Below are 13,551 nucleotides of genomic sequence, written 5' to 3'. Positions count from 1 at the left end.
GTCCGGCTGACCAGACAGAGAGGGCAGACAGGTCAGCTAAATGTTACTGCCTGAAAAGACATTTTCTTATGAATTCTTTTTCTTCTGAGAATATAAAATATATGCTATTATGAGCCATTTTATATTCTGCAAAGGCATCAGTATTATTAGTATGGGTTTTAGTATCACACACACACACACACACATATATATATATATATATAGTCAAACCAAAATTTATTTAGACACTTTCAACATTTCTCACATTATCACAGTTTATTCACTATAGTTTAGAAAATGCTAATAAAACATGACAAGAACTGACGCCCCATTCACATGAAATGAATTAGAATGTCACGAATGTCATGAATTTCAGCTGTCAGCTGTTAAATTTCAGTACACAATTAGATAATACCAATTTAGATCAACTATTTATGTATATATATATGTGTGTGTGTGTCTAGATACAGATATATATTTGTGTATGTGTGTGTGTGTGTGTAATATATGTGTTTATTAATATTTTGGATTTTAATTTTTGTTTATAGTTTTAGTAATTTTGTTATGCGCTTATGTTATGTGCATTGTATGTTTGTTTTTTTGTTCTATATAGTTTTATTAGTTTTTACTTATATATTCTATATAGCTCCATTTATATTTCAGATTTATTTGAAGTCTTTTAATTTTATGTATGTATTTTGTGTAATAAAGATGATGTAGATGGTCAGATGATCCTGTGGGACTTTTTTTTATTTTGGTTAATTACATTTTTGGCATTTTATTAGCACAAGCTAGAAGATAGGAATGATCACAGTTTCTCTGCGTTTGGCCTTCACAGTTCAGCCACCCCTTTTACAGCATTTAAAGCAGTTCAGTTGATAGTAAATAGTATTGTATATAGTGTTTTCTGAGATGGTTTTTCCCCACAATGTATTTATATTCTCTTACATCTCCATCTACATGATTTCAAGTGGATGTCGCCTGGTTTTTTTATACACTCTGAGCTGATTCCTGGTTTGGCTCATCCAGGGTCATTGTAATGAAGCTGTGATTGCACTGCAGGTCAGAGAAAGCAGGGATGCAGAGGCGGCGAAGAGGTGCTTGGCTGCGATTGAACAGTGTGCACGTACCAGAGATGGAAACCTGCTGGAGCTCGCCGTGGAGGCTGCAAGTGCCCGGTGGGTTCGGCTTCATGCGTCCGGATACAGAGAACTTTTGAAAATGGTTGCATCTCAACCAAAAAGCAAACGCATTTTACAAAAGGTTTATTCAAATCCTGAACCTGAAATAATATTAGGGTGTCACTTATTTGTGTGAAGAATTAGTGTCAGTTGCTTTTTCTTTTATTGCTCATTAGATTATTAATTATTTATCAGTGTATTTATTAGCTTTAGATCTAATCATTTGCATAATTATTAATCTGTAACAAGAAACTCAGATGAGATTACACCTCCATATTTGCAAAGAGTACAGTGGCAAAAAAAATAAATCTCACAATTCAGAATTTTTTCCTAGCAATTCTGAGATATGAGAGATTTAAACTCAGAATTGCGAGATATAAACTTGCAGTTCTGGGGGGGGGAAAAATTCAAAATTGTTATGTTTTTACCTTGGCAGAAAAAAAAACAGCGTAGCGAGAGGTAAATGAGTGTGAGTTGTAAACTAGAAAAAACTAGAACACTGAGTTTATATCTTGCAATTCTGCCTTTTTTTCTTAGAATTGTTAGAAACAAAGTCAGACTTGTAAGATTAAAAGGTGCAATTATTTATATATTATGTTATATTATTATATGATATTACATTGTATTATATTATATATTTTTTTTTCATCACTGAAATGAGTTCTATACTTTTTTCTCATGCAAATCTGTGGGTTTCCAGTCCAGAATATCCTGGCAACTTTTTTTTTTCTTTGATTTTTCGCATATAATAAACACTCCTGCTTTTGGAAGTCCAGCTGGAAGAGCTCGAGTTAGTGGAAGTGTCTGTGTTTTGCCCAGCTTAATGCGAAGCTGGTGTTTCTCAGCAGCAGATTGGGCTTTGAACATATGGAATGTTATTTCAAATTTTTTACTGCACTCCAAACACAAATTCCATCATATAACAATCCAAACAACAATACAGGAATTGTGTTGCATGATATAATGTGATTATGTGTGGATTAAAGGATTCTGTTGGATTCTGTAGGTGTTCGGTGGGGGAGATCACAGATGCCATGAAATCTGTTTTTGGGGAGCACAAGGCCAGCACGCGCATGGTGAGCGGAGCGTACCGTAGTGAATTCGGCGAGCACGAGGAGATAGTGCTGGCGCACAACAGGTAGGAGCTTGCAGATTCCTGAAATGGAGTACCACTTTCGGGAACTCTACTCATTCTCCACATCCAGATATGCCTGCTTTCCTACTATATAGTATGCTAAAATCAGTATGTCAAATGAGTAGTATGTCCAAATAAGTGGACAAAAACTGGTCCTTCTCAGGTCTTGACTGTTGGAAATGTATATTATTAAAGTCAAAAGTGTGTGTGTGTGTGTGTGTGTGAATATGTATGTATGTATGTATGTATGTATGTATGTATGTATGTATGTATGTATGTATGTATGTATGTATGTATGTATGTATGTATGTATGTATGTATGTATGTATGTATGTATGTATGTATGTACAGCGGGTAAGATAAATATTGAACACATCACCATTTTTCTCAGTAAATATATTTCTAAAGGTGCTGTTGACATGAAATTTTCACCAGATGTTGGTAACAACCCAAGTAATCCATACATACAAAGAAAACAATACAAATAAGTTCAGAAATTAAGTTCTGTGTAATAAAATGGAATGACCCAGGGAAAAAGTATTGAACACGCTTACTGAAATGTATTTAATACTTTGTACAAAAGCCTTTGTTTGCAATGACAGCTTCAAGACGCCTCCTGTATGGAGAAACTAGTCGTATGCATTGCTCAGGTGTGATTTTGGCCCATTCTTCCACACAGTCTTCAAATCTGGAAGGTTCCATGGGCCTCTTCTATGAACTCAAATCTTTAGTTCTTTCCATAGGTTTTCTATTGCATTCAAGTCAGGTGATTGGCTGGGCCATTCTAGCAGCTTAACTTTCTTTCTCTGAAACCAAATGAGAGCCACAGCCATATCACCCTGCAGCCCAAGACTGGTTGCCCACTGAAGCTAAGCAGGGTTGAGCCTGGTCAGTACCTGGATGGGAGACCTCCTGGGAAAACTAGGTTGCTGTTGGAAGAGGTGTTAGTGAGGCCAGCAGGGGGTGCTCACCCCGTGGTCTGCGTGGGTCCTAACGCCCCAGTATAGTGACAGGGACACTATACTGTCAAAAAGCACCGTCTTTCGGATGAGACATTAAACCAAGGGTCCTGACTCTCTGTGCTTCTCGTAAAGAGTAGGGGTGTAACCCCGGTGTTCTGGGCAAAACTGCCCCCTTGGCCTTTGTCAATCATGGCCTCCTAATAATCCCCAACCACTTGATTGGCTCTATGACTCTCTCTCCTCTCCACCTGTAGCTGGTGTGTGGTGAGCACACTGGCGCCGTTGTCCTGTGGCTGCCGTCGCGTCATCCAGGTGGATGCTGCACACTGGAGGTGGTTGAAGAGAGACCCCCCCCACATGATTGTAAAACACTTTGGGTGTACAAAAATACACAATAAAGCGCTATATAAATGCATCATTCATTCAAATTTCCTTGGCTATGTTTGGGATCATTGTCTCGCTGGAATGTCCACCCTCATTTCATCTTCATCATCCTGGTAGATGGCAGCAGATTTTAATCAAGAATGTCTCGGTACATTTTTCCATTCATCCTTCCTTCAGTTATATGAATTTTGCCAGTGCTACACCATGATGTTTTGGGGTGATGTTCAGTGCCATTTGACCTCCAAGCATGGTGTGTATTATGGCATCCAAAGAGTACAATTTTTTGTCTCATCTGACCAGACTATATTCTCCAAGTATTTCACAGGCTTGTCTAAATGTTGTGCAGCAAACTTTAAACAAGCTTCAACATGCTTTTTCTTTAGTAATAGAGCCTTGCGTGGTGAGCGTGCATACAGGCCATGGCGGTTGAGTGCATTACTTATTGTACATATTATTTTCTTTTAAACAATTGTACATGCTAATTCCAGGTCTTTCTGAAGCTGTCCACAAGTGATCCTTGGCTCTTGAACAACTCTTCTGATAATTATTTTCACTCCTCTTGTCAGAAATCTTGCGAGGAGCATCTGGTCGTGGCCGGTTTATGGTGAAATTATGTTCTTTCCACTTCCGGATTATGGCCCCAATAGTGCTCACTGGAACATTCAGAAGTATAGAAATCCTTCTGTAACCAATGTCATCAGTATGTTTTGCAACAATAAGGTTGCGAAGGTCTTGAGAGAGCTCTTTGCTTTTACCCATCATGAAATGTTTCTTGTGTGACACGTTGGTCATGAGACACCTTTTTATAGGCCATCAGTTGTGACTGAACCAATATTAATTTCCACTGACAAGGAGCAGGATTGCTTTCTAATTACTGATAGATTTCAGCTGGTGTCTTGGCTTTCCATGCCTTTTTGCACCTCCCTTTCTTCATATGTTCAATACTTTTTCCCTGTGTCATTCTACTTTATTACACAGAACTTAATTTCTGAACTTATTTGTTTTGCTTTCTTTGTATGTATGGATTACTTGGGTTGTTACCGACATCTGGTGAAAATTTCATGTCAACAACCACACGTGTATGTATGTATGTGTGTGTGTGTGTGTATATATATATGTGTGTGTATAAACTACATATAATTGTCATATATAGATACATATATATTTTTTTATTTTACAATAGTTTTAAATAATTGTGTATAAATGTGTATTGTGTAAGTTTTGGATATGGTCTTGACTGTTGGAAATGTATATTTAAGTCAAAAGTGTGTGTGTGTAATTGTCATATGTGGATATTTTTTTTATTTTACTATATATATATATATATATATATATATATATATATATATACAAGTGCACACAAAATGCAGTTTTTATATGAAGTATTTATTTATTCAGGAAAATGATCCAAAATTACATATCTGTGAGCGGCAAAAGTATGTGAATCTCTAGGATTAGCTGTTTTTTTCTGTCTTTTTAATCCGTGAGATGACTATCAGGTGTCAGTGTGTGCCCTGTTTTATTTAAAGAACAGGGATCTATCAAAGTTTGGTCATGTTTGTGGAAGTGTATCATGGCACAAACAAATGAGATCTCTGAGGACCTCAGAAAAAGAGCTGATGTTGCTCATCAGGCTAGAAAAGGTTTCAAAGGCATCTCTAAAGAGTTTGGACTCCACAAATCCACAGTCAGACAGATTGTGTACAAATGGAGGAAATTCGAGACCACTGTTACCCTCCCCAGGAGTGCTCCGCCAACAAAGAACACTCTAAAAGCAAGACGAGTAAAAGTCCACTAGGTTTCAAAGGACTGCAGGCTAACTTCAAAGCAACTAAAGGCCTTTCTCACATTGGCTAATGTTAATGTTTATGAGTCCATCATCAGGAGAACACTGAACAACCATGGTGTTCATGGCAGAGTCGCAAGAAGAAAGCCACTGCTCTCCAAAAAGAACATTGCTGCCCATCTGCAGTTTACTAAAGATCATGTTGACAAGCCAGAGGAATACTGGAGAAATGTTTTGTGGACAGATGAGACCAAAATAGAATATTTTGGTTTAAATAAGCAGTGTTATGTTTGGAGAAAGAAAACGCTGCATTCCAGCATAAGAACCTTATACCATCTGTGAAACGTGGTGGTGGTAGTATCATGTTTTGGGCCCATTTTGCTGCATCTGGACCAGGATGGCTTGCCATCATTGATGGAAAAATGAATTCTGAATTATACCAGCAAATTCTAAAGGAAAATGTCAGGACATCTGTCCGAGAACTGAATCTTAAGAGAAAGTGGGTCATGGAGCAAGACAACTACCCCAAGCACACAAGTCGTTCTACCAAAGAATGGTTAAAGAAGAACAAAGTTAATGTTTTGGAATGACCAAGTCAAATTCCGGACCTTAATCCAATTGAAATTTTGAGGAAGGGCCTGAAGCAAGCAGTTCCTAGGAGGAAACCCACCAACATCACAGAGTTGAAGTGAGGAATGGGCTAAAATTCCTACAAGCCGTTGTGCAGGACTGATCAGAAGTTACAAGAAACGTTACTTGCAGTTATTGCTGCAAAAGGGGGTCACACCAGATTCTGAAAGCAAAGATTCACATACTTTTGCCACTCACAAATATTTAACACCGGATAATCTTTCTCAATAAATAAATGACAAAGTATATATTCTTATCTCCTTTGTTTGATTGGATTCTCTTTGTCTACTTTCAGGATTTGTGTGAAAATCTAATTATGTTTTGGGTCATATTTATGCAGAAATATAGAAAATTCTAAAGGGTTCACAAACTTTCAAGCAGCACTATATGTATGTATGTATGTATATATGTATATATGAAGAGCTCAGATGCAAAAGCCTCTAAGTACATCTGATGTTTTTCTTTAAAATTAGCATTTCTTTCTGACTACTATGTATAGGTTTCTATGCAAATACTGGTACTTCTGAATGGGTTGAGGCTGGGATTTAGCGCATTTGAAGTGAAAGTACTTGATGAACATATGCTGTGTGTGGAGAGCATTCACTCAGTATCATTATCTCATTTTTGACCAAGATGGCTTTTAGAGGCTTTTGCATCTGAACTCTTCATATATATGCAGTTTAAATGATATTTTAGTAAATATAACAATAAAAACACAAAAATACAACAATACAACAATAAAAACAACTAAAAACTAAAGTTTACAGAACACTTTTAATTGATATTATGATATATATATATATATATATATATATATATATATATAATATGGTACAACCTAATATTAAAATATTGCATTGAGCAATAATAACATTTCAGACATTTAATCTTTTATTGCAATAGAGCCGAACCCATGGCTCGGCCTGATAACATCCTTTTGACCCTTACGGGATCATTATTGTTGTTGTCAAAAAACACTAAATGTAACTGGATTTAGCTTTAGCTGCTAAATTGATGATAAATAGAGATAGCTCAGATGGAGAAAAGCTCAGAGATTCCACTGTATTTCTGTCTTTGTGTGTCTTAAGGATTTTGTGCAGTCTGATTAAAGCACATCTCTCCGCCCCAATGTGACCTTAGTTTGACAAAACTGATGAGAGAGTTAGACCGTAAAAATCAAACATTACACCATAAATATTTAAAACTAAACCTACAAAAGATCCAGATCTTACAGCCTGAAGATCTGAAGATTATTTTGTGTTTTTCATCTTAGATTTATGTTTTATTTCAACTTTAATTCAGTTACCGAAAACGGCTTTATTTCAGTCACTGGAAAAAAAGTAACTCTTTTAGGAAAGTATATGATGTAACCAACCACAGTTTTGTCCTTTACAGGAGTAGCTCACCCAAAAAATAACTTACCATCATATAGTTCTAAACCCATAAAAGTATTTGAAACTTCGTCAGTAATTTGATGCCATCATGCTGTGTGTTCTTGTTTTTTAGAGTCATACAGTTCAAAAAGCATGAAGGCAGAAATCCCCGTCTACTCGTGGCCAAAATGGGACAGGATGGTCATGATAGAGGGGCAAAGGTCATTGCCACTGGATTTGCAGACCTTGGGTTTGATGTGGACGTCGGCCCGCTTTTTCAGGTAAGAGAGATGCTGTAACTGTGATGCTGCATTTAGATCTTCTATTTAAAAGAGTTTTTCTCTGTATATGTGGTTAAAAATATATTTTCTCAGAAAGTCATCTTTGTGTTAAAGATGCTCAAGAAATCAGCTCATGGAGCTCAACTTGTCTTATGTGTATTTATCTCACACATTTTAGCACCCAGTGTTCCTTTAAGGGCAGAGTCAATCATCAATTAAGAGATCCTTTCTGAGCCATGAACATCAAAACATTGAATCCATGACTGAGCAGATCAAATGCATACCTCAGAGTTAAGCTCCCACTTCTCTACAGTTTTCAGAATAAGTCAAAATCTCTCATTTGTGCTCCATGAATACTCAGCACCATCCTGAACAAAACTGTTTCTGCATTAGATTATTAGGTATAAAGTGAAAAAAAGTGTGAGGGTTTATATACGCTACTATTTAAAATGCTGGGGTAAGATTTTTTTAATGTGTTTGAAAGAAGTCTCTTATGCTAACAAAGGCTGCATACAGTAACACAATACAGTAAAAACAGTAATATTATTCCAATTTAAAATAACACTTTTCTATTTCCAAATATTATAAAATGTAATTTATTTCTGTAATGGCAAAGCTTAATTTTCAGCATCATTACTCTGAATTAATGGCTTATCACGTTTGACCAACAGGTGGCGCTGTTATCAAATTGATGTGGTGTGTTCTGTGTGAGGTGACAATGGCACACACAAAGTTTGGTGTCAATATGTCAAAGCTTTGCAGAGATACGGCCTCAGATGTAGTCTGGCATCATGCCTCATATTTGTTGCGTTACTATACAAAAACTGTTTTGTCTATCAACACGAAATCCATAACTTTTTGTCAACACAGTCTGAAGATGATTTGACTCGATTTTGGTGAAAATCGGACCAAAGGTCGAGGAGGAGTTCGAAAAAGTAGGTTTTCAACATATATCAAAATGGCGGAAAGGAAGTTAAGCTTACTATGGCATAATTGGTATGTCTGTTGTCGGCCTGACCTAAGGAATATTTTGAGATCAGTTTCATTACAATAGGTTAATGCAATCAAAAGTTATTAGCATTTTTGGAAATTTCATAATATTTAATTAATGTTGTATCACTCTTTACCAAATTGATGTGGTGTGGTCAGTGTGAGGTGACAATAGCACATACAAAGTTTGGTGTAAATATGTCCAAGCTTTGCAGAGATACAGCCTTAGATGCAGTTTGGCATCTTTCCAGCAAATTTGTTGATGCGCTAAACGATAACCGTTTCGTATATCGACACGAAATCCTTAACTTTTTGCCAGCTTGGTCTGAAGATGATCCGAGTCAAATTTGGTGAAAATCGGACAAACGGTCTAGGAGGAGTTAAAAAAAGTAGGTTTTCAACATGAATCAAAATGGCGGACAGGAAGTTCGGCCAATTATGGCATAATTGGTATCGATGTTCTCGGTATGATCCAAGGAATCTATCAACATCAGTCTCATTACAATAGGCTAATGTAAGCAAATGTTATTAGCATTTTTGTATATTTCATTATAACTTTTATACCCCCCAAACTTTTTGAGTACCATCAGGGCATGGTGCTGAAGATGCATATCGAGTTTCGTGATGATTCGTCAATGCGTTCGTAGAATACAGCATTTTATGACAAAATTCAAAATGAGACCAGTTTTGTGATTTTTGTCCAAACCAATCAGAAGTTATAAGCAAATTTTCCTTCTGTGCCTTATGGTTCAAAAGTTATATAGTATATCGACACGAAATCCTTAACTTTTTGCCAGCTTGGTCTGAAGATGATCCGAGTCAAATTTGGTGAAAATCGGACAAACGGTCTAGGAGGAGTTAAAAAAAGTAGGTTTTCAACATGAATCAAAATGGCGGACAGGAAGTTCGGCCAATTATGGCATAATTGGTATCGATGTTCTCGGTATGATCCAAGGAATCTATCAACATCAGTCTCATTACAATAGGCTAATGTAAGCAAATGTTATTAGCATTTTTGAATATTTCATTATAACTTTTATACCCCCCAAACTTTTTGAGTACCATCAGGGCATGGTGCTGAAGATGCATATCGAGTTTCGTAATGATTCGTCAATGCGTTCGTAGAATACAGCATTTTATGACAAAATTCAAAATGAGACCAGTTTTGTGATTTTTGTCCAAACCAATCAGAAGTTATAAGCAAATTTTCCTTCTGTGCCTTATGGTTCAAAAGTTATATAAAAAAAAAAGCATAAACATGAGTGAAATTTTGGACAAGTGGTGGCGCTAGAGAGTTTGAGTTAGAGACTCCAAATTAGCTATGGTTATTGTTGAGACTGTCCTCTATCAGTGTGCCAAATTTCATAACTTTCCTGCAAGTGGTTCTATGGGCTGCCATAGACTCAAGAGCAGAAGAAACGGAAGACAACGGATACAATAGGTGCCTTCGCACCTTCGGTGCTTTGCCCCTAACGACAATGATAAAAATATAATTTTAAAAATTGTTCTAGGTTTAAAAGAATAGAAGAGTCCACATACCACAATTATAACAATAACAGCACAGAGGAACTATATCACTGAAATCATTTTCACAATGATTTTATTCCAGCCAGTGAATAATAAAAACATAGACAGCCAATCAGAATCCATCCTGCTTTAAACAGCTCATGCATTTAATGCGACAGATGACAAAAGTGCAGTGTTTGCTTATAATATACGGAATGCTATTTTGCGTTGATGTGGAGGCTGATATAGTTATGATTTTATTTATTGTTCTTGATGTAAACAAGCCTTAATGCTTGTGTCCGTTTCCATGACGACAGACCCCGCTGGAGGTCGCCCAGCAGGCCGTGGATGCAGACGTACATTGCGTGGGTGTCAGCACACTGGCAGCTGGACACAAGACCCTCGTGCCCGAACTCATCAAAGAGCTGCGTAACCTCAACCGACCCGATATCATGGTGATCTGCGGAGGGGTCATACCGCCACAGGTAACAACTGCCTCCTGATAGACAGCTGGACATATGAGCAGAGGCACAGTGTGAGAATAACTACACAGGCAATAAATCCCTCTGTGAAATCTGCCCGTTTCAAAGAAAACGGGAGTATGAAGATTGAGGTTAAATAAGTCAAAAACTTTGAAGTAATTTTTTCAGTTAGTAGCTGGTGTAGTTACTTTGCCTTAATGGGATAGTTCACCCAAAAATGAAAACTTTTGACTGATTTTGTTCGAAATGACGTCACAACAGTTCATTCTTCGATTTCTCTTGAAATATATTGTCTACACCTCAGATGGCCTTACATTGTAAAATAAAAAAATTCAAAGGGAGCTGTTATCTTTGTTTTGACATGGACAACATTCAACTTAGATTATCTGTCCAGAACCTGATCATTATGTTTTGACAGTGATGTAGATTAGACTCAACTGAACTTTTACCATTCATAATGTGTAAGGAAAAGATAAGAAACAGCTTTTTTGTGGCAGAAACGTCAAATTTTTTTCTTATCTTAATCGTTAAATTTTTGAATCTCATCTCAAAAAATCAGATTACCTTATTCTATTGATTAATAAAGCAGAAAGTCATGAAAGGCCCCATAATTACATTGATTTTAGCTTGATTAAGGGTTGTTGGCAACGGCACACAGCACAGGCCACTTATGCCTCCAGAGCAACATAATGATCCAAAATCAATATAATAAGCAGTCTGACCTTTGCCATATTAATATTGAATTCAATTCATGTGAGCTCACTGATAATTAGCAATTCAGTGAATGGTGCAACTCCTGCTGCATTCATATACAATTTAATTGATGTGCACGTATAGGTCGCTATACAGTATTTTGACTATTTTATAGTAGCAAGAAGATCATATTGTATATAAGAGATTCTTGTATTTTAGAACATGGTGACAGCAACACCGAGTCCATGGGTTTGATTCCTGCTGAACGCATTAACTAATGAAAAATGTAAAACTTAAATGCAAATGCTGCTCCTTAGTGTAAAATATAAATACTCTTACATACAAAAGTTTGTGGCCAGTAAGATTTTTTAAATTAATATAGTAATAAAATGATATAATAATTATATTATAATAACATTAATTTACCATTAGTGGATATCTTGTTAGAGACTCATTATGATAAACTGAGTTCCTAAAAAAAAATATATATATATATATATATATTAGGGTGTAATGATACATGGATTTGCAGGGGCGTCGCTAGAGATCTGGGGGCCCCACGATCTGCCGCAGCCCCCCCTCCACCCCCCATTTCGCAATCGCGACCCATCCCCCCATGACTCTACAATGTGACCATTTCAGTCGCATTTGTGACTGAAAACTACTACGTGCGAATATGAAAAAATATTTAGGAGCACCAGTGTGACTGTCCCAATCAGCATATTTGTGTTTGCACTCAAGACAGCTTCATAGGTTTCTACAACATGTTTTTGCAGCATTGAGTAGCCTAATGTATCGCAGACATATCTATTGATTCCTTGAATGCAACATTAATCAGAATACACTCGCTGCTCAAAACACCTGATGCAAACTCATAAATCCTCTCATTATAACAAAGACACGATGTAAATAAGAGATTCATTATGCAGTGTAGAGAGCTTCCTTGGTTATAATGGAACTTTGTGAGATCGCGATGAAAGGTGAGTGAAAGATTACATTTTTATTAAAAAGACTATTAAGGGAGTTTGTAAATGTGATATTAATTTAATACAACAGTTCAATAAATAAAAAGTTAATATTAAGTGACTTACATTGTCTGACTATAACAATATTGCCTGATTTTGCTCTATTTTGTTAATGAAATAGTTTTACAGTCATAGCTGAGCCGCTGCACGTCTTCAAGTAAACACAGCAATGTTTTGTTTATGAACCTGCGTTTTTAAACGAATCTGAGTTAATGATTCAACTACCCATTCATAAAGACAAGTCACTTAATTAGTTCCTGAATGAATCAGCCGTTCAAACGAATCAACTGAATGAATGATTCAGTGATAAACTCAGGGACTTGCCGCCACCTACTGGCAGTTTTAGTTTCATTTTTAAAGTATCATTTCAGTTATTTAATTTCAATCAATCAATCAATCAATATCTGTTTTTCAAAATGTTATATTTAAAACAATCTCATACCATTGTTATAAATTTAAAACATCTCAACTGAATGAATGATTCAGTGATAAACTCAGGGACTTGCCGCCACCTACTGGCAGTTTTAGTTTCATTTTTAAAGTATCATTTCAGTTATTTAATTTCAATCAATCAATCAATCAATCAATATCTGTTTTTCAAAATGTTATATTTAAAACAATCTCATACCATTGTTATAAATTTAAAACATTCATGTCAACTCAAAGCCTCATTAAACGTCTGTAAATATACCTACATGCCACTTTTGTGATCTTCTGTGCCACCTCTGCAGCGCAAATTAATTTTGTTAATATTGATTTCTTTTGATTGGTAACTTCTTATTCACCCCCCCCCCCATAGGGGGCCCCATAGCAAATTCAGTGCACAGGGCCCAAAATTCCTAGTGACTGCGTATTCATATTGAACCGTTCGGTACGAGACTTTCGGTTCGGTACACATTACAAACCGAACGATTCGTTGGACTAATCCTACTACATTTGGAAAATAAAAGCGCTTAAAGTGTGTGAAATATAATGTTCTTAGTGCCACTGCGCTCAACAAGACAACCCAAACATCATAACAGGCAATGTGCTGTCTAGTGGACGGGCACGCACTGTGCTGGGGTGCGTCGAAAGACGATGATCTTGTATCGATGATAGACAGAGTATCGTCGAAAACATCAGTTATTGGGAATATTAAGAGGAT

The 13,551-nt window shown here is 36.5% G+C and overlaps 1 protein-coding gene across 2 annotated transcripts in view; it reads left to right on the top strand.

The window, feature by feature from the left end:
- The window catches only part of mmut (methylmalonyl CoA mutase), a 48,239-nt gene that overhangs the window by 25,093 nt on the left and 9,595 nt on the right, over positions 1–13,551 (top strand). For both annotated transcript variants that reach the window (XM_016295815.1, XM_016295816.1), the window contains exons 9-12: positions 1,042–1,157; positions 2,167–2,298; positions 7,564–7,711; positions 10,525–10,692. In XM_016295815.1, coding sequence (XP_016151301.1) covers positions 1,042–1,157; positions 2,167–2,298; positions 7,564–7,711; positions 10,525–10,692 — 564 coding nt within the window. The remainder of the gene's footprint in view (positions 1–1,041; positions 1,158–2,166; positions 2,299–7,563; positions 7,712–10,524; positions 10,693–13,551) is intronic.

Source organism: Sinocyclocheilus grahami, unplaced genomic scaffold, assembly GCF_001515645.1.
Source record: "Sinocyclocheilus grahami isolate Dianchi unplaced genomic scaffold, SAMN03320097.WGS_v1.1 scaffold340.1, whole genome shotgun sequence".
Classification (NCBI taxonomy): domain Eukaryota; kingdom Metazoa; phylum Chordata; class Actinopteri; order Cypriniformes; family Cyprinidae; genus Sinocyclocheilus; species Sinocyclocheilus grahami.
The sequence above is the reverse complement of the archived record's forward strand: the minus strand, read 5'-3'. Positions and strand labels throughout refer to the sequence as shown.